The following is a 22,574-nucleotide window of genomic DNA, read 5'->3' as shown; positions in this document are numbered from 1 at the left end:
TCCAGGAAACCTCGAAAGGTCTCGCTTAGGACCACTGCTCATAAGGTTATGAGATGATTGGCTTGAGTCATGTGTAAATTTCCATCCTGGCCATAACCTGAGCCGGTAATTTTTCAAAATTCCCGTAACAATGGTACCGTTCCACTCGGGCTACGACCCGGGGCAGGAATGTTCCAGGGCTGTCAGGGAATAACAGATTGTCTCCATTCTTGTTCCCTACTTTGACCAGTCAGCAGGAGTTCCTGGTACAGACAGTGCCATTACCCACCTTAGCCATGCAAGAGCTGCTGGTGCGATCAAGGGCTGCTTAATTGTCCAACTCATTACTCAAAATGCCGAGGCCTAATGGGAACTCCTGAGGTTGTAGAGCGGCCTAGGGAAGGGGGAGAAAGGCACCACCACACAGGGGTGTTTAAGGTATTCTCTTCAGCCAGGGGCTTCAGCCTTCATGTGCTCAGAGTGCTTGTGCAGGCCGTATCAATCAGTGGGAAGGGTTGTCGCGTCAGCCTGCAAGGTTTGTTGTGAACGGGATTGCAGAACAATCATATTTTGAAAGCCTCCATGGATTTTAAAAATGGTGAGCCCTTTCCTTTAACTGCATGGGCTAGTCAGCCTGGCTTCTGTAACGCCACTGCCTATGCAATTGGTCTGTATCATTTGCTCAGTGTATTCATAGATTTTATTTAATAGCATCATTTTTTTCTGATGGGTGAAAATACAAGCACTTGTAGAATTTCACAGAAATGTGCCTTTATTGTCAGAAAAAGTGCCACGCATGTATATGATAACCAAAGTGCAATCAGTGACAGTAGCTTCACTTCAGAAACACAAAGTTAAAGCACTACAACAAAAAGGATGAGGGGAAGTTCAGCGATGACCTTGTAAGCAAAAGCTCCCCACCGTGGGGCCAGACTGCTCAGCGGCTGCAGGGACAGGGTGGCCTCCCACCAGCTTCCCACTTGCCAAAATGGGTTGAACTGTGTCCCATCTCCAGGTGGAAGGAGCTGTGACAGAAGCTCTGAGTGGCCATGCTCAAGGACATCTCAGAAGAGTTCTGGGAAGCAGAACAGCAGCTCTGGTGGTATGTCCTCTCCAGCCAGGTTTTCCTCTTCATGGTGGCCACTGGCTGCTCCTGCAACCTTTTGACCATTTCAGAGTCTGTTTGCTGTTTCCAGTTAAGCCATTCCTTGCCGTTGTGGGAATTTTTTTACAGCCTCTTAAGTAAAACAGAGCCCTGCCAGCTTTTGATGAGCCTATGGCTTTCCTTTTCCTCATGCTTTAGCAAAGCGTCGAGGAGTTCCCCAAACGGCCTCCCCTTGTCTCTACCCCTTCCCCTCTCACTTCCCTACTCAGCCTTGGCAGCAGCTAACACCCAGCTTCTGGATGGTTTCGCTGTGTGAGTTGATAGCCTTGCTGGACGAGAAATTAATAACCTCTTATTCATTATTCAGCTTTGCATTAGACAGTTTTTATAAAATACTCTTCACAGTTTTATACCCCTGAGCCTCCTGTGGCATAGCTCTTCTACCGTGGAGACTCCCAGCTGCCCTTCCACGCATGTTGAGCCTGGAGTAGAAGAAAACTCCATCATTTCAGGGGTGGTCTCAGGCGCTCGGGACAAGCTGGATTGTTCCTCCACTGCATTGCATTTCACATCAGCGGGGCAGCAGGTGATGAGCCTTCAGGTTAACTGTGGAGGGAACCAGCTGAAGTCCAGTTAGGAGATGTCATCACACTTGCACTGCTACAGCAAATACATTCATTGGAGAGCATGGCCCTATCCACAAGCCAAAACACTGAAGGCGTATGCAATTGCAAAACTGTGCAATTAATGGGTTTAGGAAAAGTGTGAAGGTTCTCCTGACCTTATAATGTTGGGGACACACCAGAGTAATTTCTGTACCTAAACTTCTCATTTTATATTCCCTAGGAAGATGGGTGGGGTGGGGGTGGGGCATTTGGTTCTGCTTATGCTGTTTTATAGCAAGTCGTGGGTCTCTCTGGGACTAATCTTACTTGTGTCTTGTGAATTGTGGGGCTCCATGTGGTGCCTTGTTTACTTCTACAATCATTCTTTACCAGATCAGAAAAACACTCTGCTATTTTACTGAGAATTGTTTAACTTTTAAAAAATTAGTTACAAGAATTCTAACTCTGAGAATTTACTGAGCAGAAACCAACCTGCTTTGACAAGATCTCCACTAACATACACCATTTTTCTAAACCCATTAATTGCATGGTCCAAATACAGCGTAGATTTGTTACCTGACTGTAGGGTAATACTTGGAAGTTGTGCACTCCTGTAAAAAAGGATTCTCCAATGAACAAGGTGAACACACAGCACAAGAGGCTGAGGGTCAGCTGGGGGCTCAGCGATGGTACTACTGGAGTGCTGACAGAGTCCGGAGGGTGGGTTTGCAGTTGGAGGTCTGGCCGTTCAAGGGGTGTGGACTTGCTATTGCATTTTCAGACCAGTGTCATCATGCTGGATGTTCAGTTGGAAAGCGTGGTTCAAGCCTGCCCCAGATGACGCTGCTCAGCACCGTATACCAATGTGCACGGTCTCACTCACGTCCAGTGCAGGCAAATGTGATGATGTTCAGTGATCTCTGCAGCACTGCTGTTCACATTGCAGAGGAAGAGGCTGAGAGTCCATGGGCATGCTGGGCTGGAGACAGAACTGTCAGTGATGGAGCCTGAACAGAGCTTTTGAGATGCACTTCAGAGACAGCACTTCCCATGTAGCACGATCTTCTTTCTTAGCAGTATGATAAAGTATGAGAGTATGCAGATATTCTAAGTCAAAAATCCTATTTATTCACCCTTTCACAATATGGACAGTTGGTAAGGAAGATGTAGAGTCTATTCCTTAACCTTCACCAAGCCATCTTCGAGGCCTAGATGTCTGCGGGCCACTGCCAGGGACCTCATGGCCTTGCTTGGCCTCTTTTTGTAGCAATGGCCTAAAAATCCTCTCCTCCTCCTCTTTCCTATCTCCCCCCAGGGCTAGGAGGTCTTTAGCATAGGCCCAGCCAGATATACGAGAAAGAAGCCTGGCAAATGGTTTAAATTAAAAACTATAGTGATCGTGCCAACTCCTGCAGTACGAGTGCCAAGATGCAGAACATGGCTGTTCACCAGCATTTGGCAAGGCGGTGACATCTTGTCACTGCTCTCCTTGAGCACCAAGGCCCACACAGGTACACCAACCAGTTGGTTGGGGCAGGATGCAAGGCAGTGTGGGAAAGCAGTGCCAAACTTGTCCCCAGGAAAGTCACTGCTATGTTTCTTCAAAATCATCTACTCTAATGTGACATTACTCCTGATTGCAAATAGAGTGAAATCTCCAAAGCTATTTACCAGTTACACTGATGTGTCACATGGGTTCAATCTTCTATATTCGGGTATCCCAGTCTGCACTGGTAATAAAGAATGTATGCATAAACTCTCGGCAAAGGAGAAAACTATCCACTTCCAGTAAAGCATGGCCCTGACACAGAAAGCTGTGAGAGTGCTTTTGGAGCTGTGTGCTGACTGTTGGGAAGGTGCCTAGAGCTGAAGGGAAAAAAAAGAAAACCATAAAAAAAGGAAGTCTGTTTTTACATTTAATTCCTCCTGAGTCCAGAGAAGCAGAGGTTTATATCTTCATTATAAATAAGTGGTACAGCATCTACATAGTGGAATCCATCACCAGTTTCAGCCCTTGGTGGGAAGAACCTGCAGATCAACTATGGCCAACTTCGTATTTGAAAGCATTACCATGCTAGACATGCTAGTTAACAGTTCAAGAATCCTTTTTGTTGTACTACATGTTATTCACAGCTCAGTGGCATTCTGCTGTCGTCTTTCACGCACAGGGATGGCCAGACCTTTCATTTCAGAGACTGTTGCAGGGCATCAGTTTCCTATCCAGCAGATCACACTGATGTATTGTACTGATACTCCTTTCCCTGTCTGAAAGTTTTTTCCACTGCCAAAGTCTTCCAAGCTCTTCCAGTGATTCCCCTTCTTTAGAAAATACATGGGTCCTATGCTACTATATAGTTCTTGGAAACATTAAACATGTCTGCAGCTTTTACACAGGTGTTCACTGCAACTTCCTACACAAGTTGAAGCTCGGTGGCGTGGCATGGCTTTCTCCTGAGGCGGGTATTAAGGCTTAAGGCTTGCTGATTGCAAAATGATGTCACCCGGTACTATATATGCATTATCCAAAATATATCTGAATAAAGAGGTTCAAGAGACAATTATTACTGCAGCCACAGAAAATAACTCAGATGTCATGTTCCTCTACAGGACATGGTCCGAGCCTTATGTCCAGCAGCCATCAAAATAGTATTGTCTTTTGCCTTTCTGCATTAGTCTCCAGTAAAAATACAACTGCAGGTGTGCTTTCCACACGAGAACCTTTATCTTCTGCCGTTTCCAAACACTATGGGAAATTAAGTGGCTGGAATCAGTTACGTAAGAAAAAGAAAACTTGAATTCTATGCGCAAGTACGAAGTTAAACCAAGCAAACTGTTATTTGTATTTCATTTGCTCTACAGAAACATCTAGGAATACAAAGAACTTTTTGCTGAATATAAAAATCATATTTTTTTTCCAGGTGTCCATAGAAATACCAGTTTATTTTAAAATAAACATAAAACCTGCAAAATACCCTTATTTGGTTTTGCTAAAAAGCACTCTCATTATCAAAAGGATGGGGAAGAAAGAGTGAACTAGTTCCTCTTTATTTCAAGCTTGCTGCTTTAATTCAATGTTGCATATGAAGCAACAAACAAAAATTCTAAGGAATGTAAAAAGTTCCTATGCCTACAAAAGCCTTAATAATACAACACGGAGCTGAAGAACAATGACACTGACATGAAAGGATTTTCATTTCTAAGAAATACCTGGATAAATTAGAGTTCAGGAATATATGCATTCTATCCTCCTACTTAATGATATGCGGTGGCACTTAACGTTTGCAGGGCTGATTTCCAGCAGCACAGATCTACTAACCCAAAACGCACTTCCTCCCTGGGAAAGCGAGCTGCAGCAGCAAGGTCGTGCCAGGTTAGACAGTGGGCTGGAGACTGGGCGGTAACTTAGGTCTAGGTGAAAGAGGAGAATGTGGATTTAATATTATATACTAAAGATAATACTACATTTAATATACTGTTCCTGATTCCTGAGGACAAACTGCATTCTCCACTAACTACAGTTTCTACATAGTTTTAATGGAGAAAATTCTCCATTAAAAAATGGTAAAAATAATTTTTAATACCCATGATTCATTAGGATACAAGCAAAATCGCTGCTTCCCAGGTTCTTTATCACTGCATCTTTCTTAAGACTTGTATCCTAAAGGTTTATTTTTCCAAACAGCGTAATTTTGGCAGAGGATAAGGTCAGTGCACTCCCAGATTGCATGCTGCCTATCCCTCCTACAAATTTACAGGGATATGCAGATGCTCAGCATCTCTGAAAGCTAGGCTTGTTACACATCTAAAACAAATGTGCAGAGCATGAATATTACAATTACCAGAGAATTAAAAAAATCTGTCTTCATTCAAAATAAAAATAAAACTGGGAAAATTCAAAATTTCCTGAGGTGCTCTTTTTGATCAATTAGAACTTTGGCTTCATTTCAATTTAGGCATTTCTTTTATAGTACAATGCAAAATATAAACTACATTGTGAATAATATAAAAGCTTTTTTCCAGACAGGAATGCCGGAACATTTCCATTGTTTTTTTCTCAAACATATTTTTTAGCAAGTATGATTTTATGAAGCAGTTAATCTTCAGTGGAGCTGTATTCTCCAGCAGAAAAGGGGATTGTTGGGGTTTTTTGTAGTAGAAATCATGTAGTCCTATAATTTTCACATTTAAAAGTTCTGTAGTTCTACTTCAATCTTCCCAGTTCCTTTTTACAAAAAAATTCAAGTGTGCCCTTTATAATAATTCCACGTAAGCGGCTACTCATGTTAAACCGTCTAACTTGGGTCCAGTCTAGGCTGAGGGGTTAAGTTGTATGTTTTTCATGTATTTGTGTACTTACGCAAGTTCTGAAATAAAATAAATAATGGTGGTGATGGAAGAAAAAGCACAAATGAAATGACAGTCTATAAAATCATCACCTCTGTGGAGATGTTGAAAAGGCAATGTTCGCTCATGTGTCACAGTGAAAGAACTGACAGCACGAAGAAGTGATCAGATGGAAGGTTTAAAATAAGAGGGGGAAAAAAAGAACTTCACCCACAGAAAGAATACTTCTACTCTCTGGTGTCTGAGGTAGGACACACATTGTCTTTGCAAAAATCCAGCCAAATCACAGAGGTGCCCAAGTCTATAAACAACAGCATAGATCCACGCTTCTAGTTCTATATACAGAAGTCTGGGTATGCCTTTTGAACTGTACACAACTGGGAATCCATATATACATGCGGCTTGGAAAAGCTGGCTTCAGAAGTTGCAAAATTAAAAGGCAAGTGTCTCTCAATAGTTTTTCAGGCATCTTCCTCAAAAAGATACTGTGCTAGATACCTCTTCTTAATATGCATTTTTGTTAATAATCTGTTCAATCTAAATTATAAAACGTGCTGTGCAACATGACTGAACGAATATTGCTGTGAGAAATATTTTCCCCTTGTTTGAGTAATTTAAATTTGTAAGCTAATGTAAGTTTTTGTATTAAATAATGTACTGTGTGCAATTTTCTTTCTTGTAAAGCACTTTGAAGCTTTCAAAGAGCACTCTAGGTTAAAAAATAATATGGTATTCTTTGCCAGAACTGTAGGGCATTTCCCATAAGTTCTGAATCTTCCTTGCCAGAATTGCAACATGTTGCATGCCAAATCCTGCACACAAATGTTCTACATGTGGCAAATACATACTGGTAAAGACCAGAGGCATGGCATTCCTGGATTTCTTAGAGAGAGTGGGGGAAGGGAAAGAAGTGGGAAGGAATAATGAGGGAGGGCAAAGAAAAAAAAAAAAGTCTCTGCATACATCTAAAAGAAAAACCCAGCAAAAAACAACCCCCCACACCCAAAACAACCCATAACCCACACTTCATTATTTCCAAAGACTAAATTGTTTTGCTGCATGCAGCACAAACTCACAGGTACCCAGAGCTGGGTCTTTAGTTTTCCTTCAGTTATGGAAATCAGGTCTCCATTTCTGCAATAACTATAGATTCTTCAAACCCATGTTTGCAAGGGTCAAAACACCTGCAATCCTTGCTCCTCCAAGCACATGCTAACATAAGCAGAGAGGCTGCAAGCTTGGAGAAGCGTGGTCAGGATTACCACTATTTAACAGGCCGTGAAAATGACAGCTCTTCTTCAGGCAAAGTCGTGAATGCATTTCATACGCCCTGGGCTACTGGGAATAAACCAAGCCCACCGTATAAAGAGCAAACCCTTGCCTTTCTGCAGCCTCCCCCATGGACAAGGCTCCTATTTCTGTAGCTTGGAAGAGGAGTGTAAAACAGGGAGACCCAGAAATGAAGTCAATGCATTTGGCCACATACTACATTGGTTAGATTACTGAAGAATACTAGGAGTTTAAAATGTCTTTGGTTATAATTTTCTTGATTTAATCTCTTAATGCATTAAGCAAAAACAAGTAATTTCAACATGCCTCACTAGTTTGAACTGAACATCTACAGTAATTAAAGAATTCTACCATTTCTTTCACTAAATTTTAAGAAAATGGTGACAAAAATTCTTAATCACTCAGAACAACCAGTTTAAAAGGTACTAAAAATTACTTAGACCTCATCAGGCCTTAAGCATCAGGATTCACTACACATTTAAAAAAACAAACTGAAGTTAAAACTGCACTCCACATTCTGTAACACTAAATGAACGTTTTACTACATGGTTTCTTTTGAGGTGGCAAGAAACGACTGTAAAACTTTTGTTGTTGCCACAATTACATTGCCTAGAGAAAAATATCCTGTGGGTTACCATTTGTTGCCATGATTTGCAAAGATACGGTCTATAGTCTGCATCAGTTTCATGTTGAAGTTTTAAAGGAAAAAAGCTTTCTGCAGAGCTTGTAGATTTCTGCATAAGCGTCTGTGTTGTTGCAAAGAGGGCTAAGTGATGCTCTCTCACAAGCTTTTCAAGAAAGTTAGCACATTTCTTCAGATTCATCTCCTGCAAGTTAACACTCTCCCCTCCGTTGCTTCTGTCTATCCAATAGAAAGCAGATATGCTATCTAAAATCAAAAGGCAGAGAGAAGGGTGAGTGCAAAACATGTTTTCTAAAGAGTAGAGAGTGAGGAGTAACTGAGTGCTACTACTGCAGTTCACAAGAAAAAGCCTTCCCAGGCATTGCTTTATCATTTCTTCTGTCCTTTGTGCCAATCTGTTCTCAAGAATGGTAACTAGACGAAGCATATCAAAATGGTAGTCTGTATCAATGAACATGACTTCTACTTCCAGTCCTCCTCCTGATTTTGGAATGATGCAGCGGACTATTAGGTGATAAAGCATTTCCGTTTTTCCTGTTCCTTCTGGACCATGGAATTCAATGATATCTCCTGTTCAAAAACAAAGCAGCAAGTTGTCAGGCAAGAGCATTTTTTGCTCAGTTTTCTGAATCAATACTCACTATTCCACTAATCGGAAAACATTTTAGAAAGTCAGATATGCATTAAATTGTTTAAATCCTGGTTAGCATCTACCAAGAGAAATTTCAGTTGTCAAGGCAGGCCTCTAAAGTGAAGAAAAGCAACTGGGAACAAAGGTTGAAACGAACTCCTGCCAACAGCATCTAGGACATAGACATCAGTAAAAGGCTGGCAACTGGATTTCATCTATATCTTCACAGGTAGATGAAGGCTGAAAAAAAGAAAGCAGCTACACAAAAGTGGCTAAGAAATCACCTGCTAACACTATACACACAAAATTAAGGAATAAATAAAAAAGTAGAGGACAAGCAAAACAAAAAAGGTTGACATATTACAGGTCCAAATCATGCTGGCACATCTATTTTTATAGCACAGACTGTCTTCAGCATTTCATGTCTGCTGTATGCCGGTTCAGTATCTGCATGTCACAAGATACCAACAGGAACCCATGACCAGTAAGGAGAACGCCAGTCTATTTATTTAGCACTTATATTCTTCTGTGGTGATCACAATATGAAACTGCTTCTTTTTACAAGGGGGACTCACAGATTCCTTCAACTCCAGGCAATGATTCTACTGTATGAAGCAAAAGATCTCTGTTCGCAAACGGACTCAGCCTAATGGCTGATCCATGTGGATCAAGTAAATACATATAACATAAATCTAGAATGTTAATTAAAAAAAGCATTGTGCTTCACTAGGAAACCAGTTCTTTTGCTGGACGTGAATAAGAGATACTCTAAAGTCTTTTCTGAAGTTGCCTGATGTCTCTTATCAGAGGAAGACTCTAAAAAAAGTTAATTTATTAGTCACTCTTTATAAATCTTTGATTTTAGAAAATGGATTATTTATGATATTTTGTGTTTTAGGCAGAAGGGTAAAGGCATGAAGTAAGGAGAATCACACAACTGTAACTGCAGGAAGGTGAGAGATTTTTATGGTCTTGGCAAGTGCAAATGGCATAACAGCTTTTCATAAGGGGGATGCAAGAGTAGAGAATTAATTGCAACTTTACTTAAACATGTTTGTGCCTGCCTGAGTTAACAGGGTTTTTCAAGTCATTACTCAACTTCCAGAGGATGTCCTTGTTCATAAGTGCGTATAATGTCAAGATGCAGCTTGGGATGAGGAGCAGCGGGTGGTGGGGAAGAAACTAAGCTCTTACTTCAAAGCAATTTACACCTGATGTGACAATTCTATCCATTTCAGTGACACTCAGACTGCCTGCCCCTCCATAATGAAATTCCTGCTGCTCCACAACTGCAATTCCGCTGTTAGGAATTTCTGATACTTTGAAATTTATTAAAAAGCTTGATTGTCTCCCAAAGCCTTATCTGTTCTGAATGGCTCTCCCCGCTTTTGAGAAGAAAGATGACTACACTTTGTATGACATAAATCTTCCTTTTCTCTTCCTGTTCAGAGGTTGCAATGTTCATTCAACTCTGCCACTTGCAGCCAGCAGCTGCTCTGCTGTCACAGACTGTGCCAGTGACGTTAACTGCACCCTGCTAGGATAAGACATCAGCTTGGAAGAACTCCTCCTAAATGTGTTGGGTAGGTCATTCCCTCATATTTTGTCTACTTAGATATGTTAGAACAATAGTGCAAGGCACCTCTTGTTAAGGAACAAAGTGTAGCTTCTGTCTGCTGCTGCCTTTGGCACAGGACTTCTGCCACCCTAATTGGCATTTCCAAATCCAGACCAATAACTGAATCGGGCCAATATGCAATACAGATTACTTCACCTACCTTTACAGCAAAATAGGACTTGTTTCACAAAAAAACATCAACTCTATATGGCCACTCAGAAGCAGCAATGGGCAAATCCGAGTTACTGTTTGGCAATAATTAAAAAGAGTTATTCTGTGAAATAAATGCTTGACTTCATCCATTTGAAGATGTTCTGTCAGGATGCCCATGTGTTACAGAACAGCATTGGATGAGCTTCTATTGGCAGAACTAACAGATTTATTTAAGCAAAAACTCTAAGTTGAATGAAAAATCATTCTTAGGAGGTTTTGTGGTCGTGGTTTATAAACTTTAACAGCAAGACAGCTAAGCACCCTTCAAAGCTTTTTCAACATTACTTGTTCATCTGAAAAGAGTTAACAGTTTAGACTGTAAGAAAACCCCAAGAAAATTGGGGATTTCTGTGCCTTCATGATTATCAAAAAGGCTGCCCACAAGAAGAACGGATGCAAGACAGAAGCCATTTATAGCAGCATCTATAAATGTAGGGTTTCATTAAATTAGCAACCAGGCTGTTACAGTAAGATAAGAAGGAAAATTCATCCTCCTGGATCAGAGAGGACAAACCATGACACAGCAGAGGAGGAACTGTGGCCAGCAATGTTTGCAAGAAGCCTCTGACACTCTCACAATAGGTCATGGAAGAAACTTAGTTGTCAGTACTGGCATCTTCATTAATGTCAAAATAACTTTGAAAGGAGGATTAGTAAAAAGACACTATCACAGGATGAAAACAGTCTGAGAGGCAGAGTTGGAGCAGACACTTTAACATGGAAGAAAGATAATGGGAAATTTTCCTATTAGAATTGCCCAACGTTAAACATATCAGTAAACGAAGTTCCATTAGCTTGGCAAAATGTGTAGAAAACGAAGTAACTGGGTTAATAAAGACTTAAGTGCAAAAATTTAACAGATCAAGATGGATAAGGAGAATAATTTCACATGAAAAGCAGCACTGAAATTCAAGAAGTACGTTTTAAGCAGTCAACCAACACACTGCTTGGCCATGGTAGATTGAGCTGGCAGACTAAGGGCAAACTAAAGAGTACAACAGTCCACTGCTATTCAGTGGCACACAGGATGAACTAAATGATGTTGCCTAAGTGTAAATATTCATATAACACTAATATATTTTAACTGAAACACTGTACTCAGTCCTAGTCACCAATTCAGCGTTATCTTTTGAATGAGAAGAGCTTTCAAGTTTTGTCTGTAACCATTTACACTAGCAAACATTGGTTACACTTATTTTCTGACACTGCAGTTACAAACAGGCTATGAGAATACTCAGCAATAACTCTGCAGGTTTCACATCGTCAGATACCTTGAAGTTACTGGACTAGTGATTTACGATACTGTTCAGAAGCTGTCACTAATATTTGTACCATGAATAAGTGAAGTAGAAAGGCCTAATATTTATTCCAAGGGAATCCTGGGTGTCATACTATTGCTGAACATCAGAGCTTTATATTGACACACACACCTTCATACCAATGGCACAGGAGAAATATGACTGGCAGTAGTGGAAGATTATTTAAAGCTCCTATCACTTTTGCTCCATTCCAGAAGAGCTTAAATGGTACGTAATTAATATGCTTATTTGTTCCTAAATATGCAAGTCCATCATAATTAAAAGCAGTAACTAGAATATCACAGCATTACCTGTATTAGCTGTTCCTGACATACATGTTAAGAACACTTAACTACAATGTAACCTTTGGATAGTTTTTTGAAACTTCATATATATTATGTTATTTATTTCAAATAGCATCAGGAAAAACAATAATTTAGGTCTTTGCATTGCTTTAATCACAGCATTTTGGACTAAAAGCTGTTCCATACAGACTTCCTGGGCAATACATTACAGTATTCCACAGTGACCTACTCAAAGTCAAGTTCATGACAAATGGAAAGGTAGGTCTTCAACACAGGTTTAAGACTGAGTAATGAGAACACACATCAAAATAACACATGGACTCAGTTAAGACTGTTGTATTAGAAGACAAAGCAAAAATGTAATAAAAGGTGAAGTTCATTTACATATATATAGCTGAAGATCTGTTCTAATGTTAGGCGGCTTCATTAATGTCAGCCAAAAAGTACGACCAATATGGATAACTGATGCCATTTGTTAAAAGCAGAAGAAAAATAAAGTGCTTCAGAAACTCAAAGACCGTGTTGACACAGAGAAACCAGTGATGAATTTAGAAGGTTTACAGCCATCTTAGAAGTGAGGCTCTGGAACAGTCTTTGGGCAGACATGAACAACCTACATAGCTTTAAGATCAAAGCTGATAAATTGATGATGGAGTTATGTAACACCATGGACTGTGACAGCAAGGGCAATTATTGACCCTCAGGAAGGCTTCTTACAGTCTGTCTATCAGAACATGGCCAGTTTAGTCTCAAACATTTGTTTCTTGTGTGTAAATTTCATTTTAAAAAACCCCAAGCAACAGACTGAAAGACCAGCGTTTTCTGTTGCTGCATTTCTTAAAAACAAAAGTACATCTCTTAAAAAAAAACTGTTAGGAATTCAGGAGACTTGTGAAGTATATACCAATTTCACTACTGGTTCTTTATTCTTTTGGGTAACACAGCAGTTCAGAATTAGAGGGTGTATTTAAATAATCTCTGCCCCATTTGCACTGGCTTACCAGTATTTCTCTGCCCTTTATCCGTTATATTGTATTTGAATTTTTCTGGGGCAGGAATCAGATATTGCTAAACCCCTAACGTATTCTCAAGTGCTGCAAAATAATACATGAATAGTCTCACAGTGACTGCATTTATAGACTAAGCATCATCTCTTATCCAATTATCCTGATTCTTTTTATTGCTTTTTCTGCTGTTTCTTCTGAACCTTCTATAATTTGTGGGAATTCAAACTGCAGACAAGTATGTTGATAACCACTGCAGCCACATACTTTTCATATGAAATCCATTTATTCATACATACATTCAACTATAGTACCTTGCAGTTGATCCTTACAGTTCACTATTTATATGGCCTTTTTACTATGTATTTCTAGCTTTGCGTAATCAGAGCACTCTCTTCCATTTTGAAATCCATAAAATTACATATGATCTGGTAAACCCGTCCGACTTCCTGAATAATCAAGGGATTACTAAGTGTGATAATTTCTGTTTAGCTCAGTAATTTCTTTCATTAGAGCATGCAGTCTTGATCTTAGAAATACCTGCTAGAAGAATCTACCTTAAAGTTGTTGTACTGGTGTCATTAGGAGGTAGCACGATCTCTCCAGTTTGAAATTCTTACTTGTTCACTAAAGGTCTACATAAGCCATTTCAATCCCAACATCACTGCACACTCATTCAGCTGATTAGTACTTATGTTCATAATGGAACTGTTTCCAAAGTGCCACCTAAGTATAATTGGGATTTTTCAGGCCAATGAATGGTTTGATGACTTGGCTTTATTGAAAAATCCTCTTTGCTCATGCCCTTTTTCTAAATGATCTAAACCAGTCCATATCACTGAAGTCTTTGCTATTTATTGAACCTCAAGTTGCTTGCAAATTTCTGCAGTTATGACTTTGGGGTGTTTTTTTTAGACCACAGATTAAAAAAATGAAAAAATGAAGAGGTTAAATGACAGAATCTAGAACAAACTTCTGAAAAACTACTAGAAACAGACCAACATGGTTGGTATTTACTCACCTACACTTGTGCTTTGATACGCATTAAGTACATTTTAAAGTCCATTTAATAATGTTTGGAATGGTGACTGCATTATTTCATTTTATCTAGTTTGCATAAAACTACATCAACAATTAAAATTCTGAATTCAGGGCAAAAAGATCTACTTGTATGCTTATCTCTGCCATACTGCTATGAGAATAATTTTACATGAACATTTTTCCATAAACGGGGTAAAGACACATTTTTACCATGAACAGGAGATCCTTCCTCGGCAAACAGGTAAGGTTCGAGATTCTTCAGAGAACCTCTACCCTCAAGTCGTGCAAGTAGCTTTTAAAGACAAGACAAAAGAGATATATTGTTAATCCAAAATAATGGACCTTGTGAATCAAATTTAAAGGATTCTAAGAACTGAGAGTTTTCCATGACAGCCTTATCAAAATATTAGTCTGATTTTGAAAATGTTTTCATAAATACATCTGGAAAGCTATAGTCTGGACTACAGCAACAGTAGGTTCCATCTTTACAAACACATTCAATGGTAACAACGGGTAGATATACATTAGGGGAAATAAAGCTAAAAAAAAAAACCAAAAAGAAAAAGCTGCACAGGTACACTAGCAAGAGGGATCACCTCTGGTTTACAGCAGCACTGCCATTTGACAGAACAAAGGGAAAGAAGACAATTTGTAATAACCATCATGCCCACAACAAACTACTGGTTGAGAGGTGAAACATTACCCATCATTAGTCTCCTGAGTCAGTTCCTCTGAGTGTAAGTAAAACCATGTACATTTTATCTGAAAAGTTATACAGGACTCTTCTGGACTACAATCCCGTATCATCATAGTTACTTGTTCAAACAGAGTATGGATTAAAGATGATGAAAAGTAATTAGCCACCAGTGGCTGTGCAAGAACCTTTCTAAAGTAAGCTTGAATTTGTAAAGCAAGTCCATTGTAAAACAAATTAGTCCAAAGTTCATGGACAATTTCTTAAATTGACAGGTATTTGCATAGCAAGTAGACAGGTATTCACATAACTTGTGTTATTTGTAGTTCTGGCATACATCCATAAACCAAGAATGAACATTTCGCCCAATGCCAGAACTGTTATTCCCTACACGTATTAACACACAGAGGAAAGGACACGAGCAGGATGCTCAGAGCATTGCCACAGCAGGTACCCTGGTGCCAGGTATTTCATTCTCCAAGACACACAGCTGTTATTTAAAGATTTAAATGAAACAAATCCCATTCTGTTTTATCCTATCCTCCTTAAAGGCAGTCACCAAGCAAACAGCAAGCACACACCTTTACACACTCACTTATCTTGCTTTCCTCCCTGCTGCATCAACGAGCAACATCTGTGCTGAATTGTCTTAAAAGTTGTTTAAACAGTTGTGCGTGAGTGTGTTTGCCTTTAATAGCAGAGTAAAACTCCATTAAATGGCCCTGAATTTACTTCAAGTGGTCGCGACAGGAACCCAAGTATGACGTTTTCACTAACATTTTAACATTCCCTTCCATTAATAAAATGTCAATGTGTTTGTGTGTTCACACGTATTCAGGAGAATTTTCTGACATGTCCACCGAAGGGCCATAAAAACACTTTGACCTTGCTCTGGATCTGTGGATCCTCCCATTACATTTAATGCATTTGTGCAGCACAGACCACACTCAAGACAGTGAACTCTTGAATATTCTGGGAACTAGCAGGGTTCTGTGACCTGGACAAAGCAAAAATCCAGATGGACATAGGCACACAAGAATACAGGAAAGGATCGTGGGGCGCACAAACCAGGAGCTTGCAACTACCAGAAGGGCCATTGCAGACCCTATGCACGCAGCCTGCCTGTGCAAGCAACTGCCTGCGCCTGGCCCTGGCCCCCAGTGAGGAGAAGCTATACCCACCTCAGAGGAGGACTGGGAATCCCTCATCCCCTCGCCTGGCAGTGGAAGTTGAGAGAAACAGGAAAACCACCACAGGCTGCTGCTTTCTGATGCTCCTTGTTTCGTAGAAAAGGAAGCACTGCTCTGCCACTCAGCAATCGTGGGGGCTCGGTTATGGGCGCTGCTGGGACCAGGAGTCACAACTAGTGCTGGTATAAACACATTTCCGCAGCCTCCTGCTCCCAAATTTATTTGTACATTAATGAGTACATCCTCTGTAGTTTATTTCTTGTGGAAATTATGTCCCCCATCTCTTCTTAGACTATCACCTCTAAGCTTACTGCTACAGCACTGGAAATACACGATAGATTGATCGCTATCGTTTAAATACAAATCTGCAGTTATTTAAACGACAAGTTTATATATTCATTTTAAATAACTACAGGTGCTTACTCTGAGCACTGCTCATGTAGGTAATTTATGGTAATTCGCTGCTGATAGCACACCTGTGTTTTTATCAAACTTGTATTTACTTCCGAGTTCTGAAGCAGAATCTCCAAAGGCACTTGCCTCATTAGTGTCACGCTGGGAGCAACGGGGTTCCTGGCAGAAAGAGCTAACAATTTTCCTTCGAATCTAACAAAGGTTTGTCCACACTACAGCACAAGTGATGGAAGCAAAGCTGAGATGACACACTACACAGGCATCCCTCACCTCCTCTGCAGTATTAAAGACAGGGACAACACGAGTTTTTCCAAATCGGCAAAAGCCAACTTGGCTCTGTTCCAGGGGAGGCATTTCCATTTTGCCTTCTCACATTTTCTTCTCTAATGAGAGGGAGAGAATCCACAGCATTTAAAGGGTAATATGAATGGACATCAGGTGTCCCAAGCTTTGTCATGGACACCATACAGAACACAGCAGCACAGCACTGCTGAAGAGAGCCTTTGAGTGGGAAGACCTTGGGGAAAAAAAGAAGCCAAACCAATTTCAAATCAGGTATACTATACTTCAGATTCTATAATTTAACTGCAGATGCTCATTTCTTCTTTCATAATGTTCTTTTTATTTTCTTTTACACAAAATACCACCTTTTAGCAACCTGCTAGTGGTAGGCCTTCACTCTTAGATGTTCTTCAAAAGTGTAATTATGCAAGAAACTGCACATATGTGCAGTTACGTGTAGAAAACAAGCTATACTGCAAGAGTTAGGCAACAGTTGCACTGAATTTCATTAATGACAAGGCTGATGGGCCTCAAATATTTCAACTATGTCTTTTATAATAAAGAAATATGCATACAGACAGTCCCACTGACTAGTACATTGTATGCTTATACTATATTGGTTTCAATGAAGCTATGCATAAATGTAAGTATACATGTAGGTCTTGTCAGGAATGAGATATTACTTCATTAAAATGTTAAAGAAATTCAAATTAAATACTCCAGCTCTGTTAGAAGCTGTGAGCTAACCTACAGGCTATTTACACATACAAACCTATCTCGAGTACGAGACAAAATTTAATTTTCAACCACTATAACCACTCTGTAAACTTTGGGCACAAAGACATATGCAAGCAATTTATCATTTATTTTATTGTGATATACCAAGGGTGTTTTGCAAGAAGTTCTAATTTGTTGTATTAATTACATTCAATAATAAAGAGTACAAGACTGCGGTCTCAGTGTAACTCTCAGTAAAATGTGATCTTATGTATGAGGCTATTTGAGGAAGTATTGTTTTAAATGAAGTATTTTCTGTTTAAAGGGCTTTTAACATTTCTTCTGCATGATGTACTCATTTGTTAACCTTTCTTAACCCATCAGTTATCAATTCCCCCCTCAATGAGGTTCGGTTATCCATTCCATCACAGGTAGTTGCTGCCATGTGCATTCCCTCTTGGCACAGCTCATGTGAGCAAATAAACGCCGTTACCCACTTGAACACAGAACACAACTCATGTCCTTAATTTGTGTATATTCTCTGATAGCAGACAGCTGCTACTATTTTTTTCTCCAGCATCAAAAGGGCTTAAGAACTCAAGTCCCCACTGAAAAAACAGGGTGCTTTAACAGGAAATAAATACTGATTATCATGTTTCTATGCTTTTATGTGCACTGTTCAGCATATTCTGCTAGAGTAACACACAAATTTCCAAGTAATTAACTTGCTGATTGCAAGGGGAAGTCACTAGTAAACGAACCATCCAGCAGAAAGGGGGGGGGGGGGGAAGCACCCAACAAAATCCCAAAACTCAAACCCATTTTCCCCAAAGAACAGGAAAGCAATTCCACCCTCCATACTGTTGATTTTAACCAAACCTCCCTCAGCTCTTCTTCCTTACCGCATCCACTCCAGCGTTGGGAGGAGGGGGGAAACACGTTTATAAAGGAATTACGGGCACACCTGCACAGCCCCCCCCCTCCCTCCGCAGGCCCCAAGGCGGCCCGGAGACCCCCGCTCCCCTCCCCAGCCCGCCGCCAGCCACCGCTGCAAACCCGCCAGCAAAGCCCCAGTGTTTCAGGCGCGGTTGCACACCCGGGGGCCTCCCACCGCCCCCGCAACCCGCCTCAGTGAGAGGCGCCCCGCGGGGCTCCCGGCCCCGGCCCCGCTCCCCCTCACGCCGGGGAGGCGGCAGGCGGGCGGGGGAAGGGCGGCGGAGGCGGGAGGGCGCGGCGCTGCGGCGCGGCCCCCCTTCCCTCACACACGGTCCCTCGGGAGGCTCCGCGGTCGCCGGGCGCTCCCCTCCGCCCGCCCCGAGAGGGTGGGGGAAGGGAGCACGACCGGGGGCGGGCGGAGGGGAGCGCCCGGCGCTTCCCCTTCCCCGGGCTGCGGCCTCGCCTCAGCCTCCCCGGCCCGCCACGGGAAGGCGGTGCCCGGCGGCCCGCGGCTGAGGGGAACCCGGCGGGGGATGGGGGGGGGGGGGGGGGGGGGGGGAGCAGCGCCTCACCTGAGTGCCCGACTCCGCCCGCCGAAACGCGTCAGCCATGGCGCGGCTGGGGGCGGGGGGAGCAGGGCGCAGCTCCTACTCCAGGCCGGCGGCGCTACTGCGCAGACGCGCTGCCTCGGGCGTCCCCCGCGCCCCCCAGCGCCCCCGCTCGGCCGGCCGGCCGGCGGCTCTGCGCGTGCGTCCTTCGGGCCCCGGGAGGGCGGGGTGGCGGCCCCGTGCTGTGGGTTCCCCGGTTCGAGTCCCGCCTCGGGCTCGTGTCGCGCCCGCCGGCCCAGCGCAGCTTGGGATTCCCGAGGGACCGCTCACTGTCGCGAAGTGGGTGTGTGTTTATTTATTTTAAAGAACCTGTCTTTGTATAGGTTTATGAGATTTTCCCCCCCTCCCCCCGGGGCAGGCAGCTGACTTGGCGTGACTCAAGGGATGCTCATCCGTGACGCTGGGGGTAGATGTGACTCAGGGCAAGCTCATCCGTGTGGCCACGGTTAAAGTCTTGACGCCTGCGAAACTGCTCTTTGCAAAAGCCAGCTATCCATTATGGCTCAGACTCAAAGGGGAACGGAATATTTGACTCTAGGTGGCCTTGAGCGAGCTGGGCCCACGTGGTGTGTGATGCTGCAGGGCAAGAGGTGGCCAGTGGCAGGGCCATTTCCATAAGCTGAATTTTTAAAAACACTGAGGTAAAAGTAGCTACTCCCGATTATCTGCGTATGAAAGAGCAGTCATGATACCATCTCTTTGGGTTTAGCAAGGTTGTTGGCAATACTTCATGTTCTTACAGTTAGGAGGAGAAACAGGTGGTGGAGTTCTTTGTTTCTTCAAAGAAATCATGTTTATATAAAAAGAGTTTTTGCTAGCTTGGTCCTGAATGCACCACAAATCAGAAAAATCTAACCTCAGGTGCAAGGCGGTGGCTTTGTTTACTCTTTCAACCCTCTTTCAGCCCAAAATAAGCAGCTCCGATTGAAAACACCCTGTTGTTGCCACCTGACACTTAACTCCAGGTTGTAGGTGGCTGCTGCTGGCCTCCGCAAGGCCAGCCAGATCCCACCCGGTCGAACCACTACTTTTAGTGTCCTATCACTGCTCATTAAACTACAGAAAGGACATGGTCTCTTTGCACAGCTGTAGTAGCTGTGTAGTATGGATAGTAGCATAGTAGTATGGACACACCTGCAAAATTATCAAGAGCATGGAAGATGGTTCTCTGGGGAAAAAGACTTGGATGGCTGCAGGGGAGGGGGCATGGCACAAAAATGCAACTACAATACTGCTGGTTTATTTTTGTTGAAGGGACTTGCTGCCTTGCATTTTGGAACAAGTCACCATAAGGCATAGACGACCTTAAGAGCTGCCTGTCTGTTACAGCACCTTAGAGGTCTGGGCCACGTTCCCTGGAAGAGTTCAAAAGACTTGTTAATTAGAAGTGATTGCCCTTGAAGCTGGTTGAACCTAACACGAGTAGAGTGGACTTGCTGTGACTTATGACAAAGACACTACTCACTGTATCAACCACATGATATATTTTTAAAAAATTATAGGTTCTTTGTTGCTGTTCTCCTCTAATTAAAGCCATCGCACTCATTTTTAAGAAGTGATTGCTACTTGAATTCAGAGACATAAAATATACAGCACACATAAATGCCAGTTGACTGAAACCCACTCCTACCTCATCACTCACCACTGCCTGTATCCCAGTAGGGTCCTATGGGAGCTCTTCTACTGCATGGGTGAACACAGTTTTGGTATTACAATCTAATGCAAGATGAAGTATCACAGTTCAGTGGAGATCAAGCAACAAAGATTCAAAAGCAAGAAGCTAAAAACACTGAATTCACCTGAGCAGTAGAAAAAAAAAAAAAAAAAAAAGGATATTTAATCGCTTGACATGTTTACTACATAACAGAAATGTGTAAATCAAATACACTGGTCACCTTGATAGGTGGATTACCGTAACTGCCTCTCATATGTTGCCTTTGCTTTCATTTGTTCCATACAGTGTGGCTGGCATTATGAAGTTAAAAAATTGATACTTATTTGACAGCATTCTGCTTTAATACAGACTCACATTTCTGCTCTTTTCATTTATTTGTCTGTACTATCATCTCTTTTCTTTGCAGATCAAAAGCTAGATTTTAGTGATGATGCACACTTCAAACTTTAACCCCAAACCAGACTTATTTAGATTTCTGTCTATCTAAACCCCTGCCCTCTGCACTTCAGCAGTCAGCATTGCTGGCATCTTACCAAATATGATATTGTAATATTTTCTCGAAGCTGTTTATGTATTTCTCATCCATTCATAATATTCTTGGTTTTCTGCCGGCAAAGTAAAGCTCTGCATCCTTGTTCCTTTGGAGAAAAACAGTAACACAGGTAAGTAGGAAAACTCTTCACCATTGGCTTCAGCAGAGCCAGGATTTTACCCTCTGTTTTTTAGGTTTGTGGTGGTTGTGCGGTTTGGGTTTGGTTTGGGTTTTTTTTCTGTTTTTAAATTCTGTCTGCATTCTTTCATATTTCTCTGTAGCATTTCTGAGTGATACTGTGTGATCCAGGAGTAAAGGATCCTACCCATTCCTTACCCTTCCTTCTTAAATAGCAGAAACCTCCTTAATGCAGAGTCCTCCTTAATGCAGTATAGCTATAAGTAGCTCATAGTATCCAGGGACTGTATGCCCCAGCACTCCTGTTTCTACAGGCAGAAAATTAGTCTTCCTTTGTTTGGCATGTGGGGAGCCTGAGGGTGCCCCTCAAGCCACAGGCACTGTTCATGTAGCAATTCAGCAGCGAGAGCAATGACTTTTCTAATAGCAGAAAGATCAGACTCTAGGGGTGTGCATCTCCATCTTTATGAAATGTGTATTGTGGAGAAAATTCCTCCTTTCCAGTCTTGATTTTGAACATTTTCTACACTGAGATTCTGTATTTTCCACTGCACATGTTAAGACCTTCATCAAAGGTCTTATTTTGATATTTTTATTGTTTGTTATAGTTTGTTATATTGTTTATTATTAAAAAATGACAGTGCAAGAGAGGAAGGTATTTAAAGTGCAGTTGCAGTCCTGAGAAAAAATATTTTTTTTAATTTTTTTTTTATTATTGTTATTATTATTAGCTAGTTCATACGTTCATCATTGCTAATCTCAGCTAACAGAAGGAAACTGGGCTGGGTTCTGGGGAAGGAAGGGCTAGCCCAGGTACCCTGGGGCTGTACAGAACTGAGTCTACTGTTTATAAAAACATTTACTTTCTATTTAAGAAGCAAAGTCCTAACTTTAAATTGCCAGTTGGTCTACAGTACAGAGCCAGTCTAAAGAATTAATACCCTATCCTGGAACAAGGCTGAAGGTAAGACCTTAAACAAAAGGGAAAAACATGAAGAAAACCAATGTGGTGACAAGAAATTCAGGTTGTGTGAAGATGCTTGCAAAAAAATACACCAAACTTTTATATTTAATTAAGTAATAGCTAAATTAGAAACTGGAATATAAATGTTTCCTCCTTTAAGCATTTTTTTGCAGCCACAGAGATTTTGCTCCAACATAAGCTTCATCATTTTGAGCATATTGTCACTTAATGTTCCCTCGCAAGATTTGTGTGGGTGATATTCCAGCAAAAACCAGTTCCAGACAGATCTTCTAGGTTGAAAACAGTTTGTCTCTGTTCATAGAGTTGAATTAAACCCTTTCAGTAAAG

General features: G+C 41.6%; 1 protein-coding gene across 2 annotated transcripts; it reads right to left on the bottom strand.

The window, feature by feature from the left end:
* Positions 1 to 728: 728 nt before the first annotated feature.
* On the bottom strand, positions 729 to 18,968 carry XRCC2 (X-ray repair cross complementing 2). Of its 2 annotated transcripts, XR_005827763.1 has the most exons (4): positions 18,882 to 18,968; positions 14,287 to 14,368; positions 5,006 to 8,536; positions 729 to 4,432 (listed from the first exon to the last, which is right to left on the bottom strand). XR_005827763.1 is itself a non-coding variant. In XM_040593326.1 (3 exons), exons 1-3 carry the CDS (start codon positions 18,918 to 18,920, stop codon positions 7,821 to 7,823), a joined length of 837 nt encoding a protein of 278 aa, XP_040449260.1. In that variant the 5' UTR covers positions 18,921 to 18,968; the 3' UTR covers positions 729 to 7,820. The 2 variants fall into 2 exon arrangements, 1 of the variants encoding a protein (XP_040449260.1); XM_040593326.1 differs by having other exon boundaries at positions 729 to 8,536.
* Between the last annotated feature and the right edge of the window lie 3,606 nt (positions 18,969 to 22,574).

The sequence above is a fragment of the Falco naumanni genome, chromosome 4 (genome assembly GCF_017639655.2).
Source record: "Falco naumanni isolate bFalNau1 chromosome 4, bFalNau1.pat, whole genome shotgun sequence".
Lineage (NCBI taxonomy): Eukaryota > Metazoa > Chordata > Aves > Falconiformes > Falconidae > Falco > Falco naumanni.
Note: the sequence above shows the minus strand (reverse complement) of the source record. Positions and strands in the feature narration are given on the sequence as shown.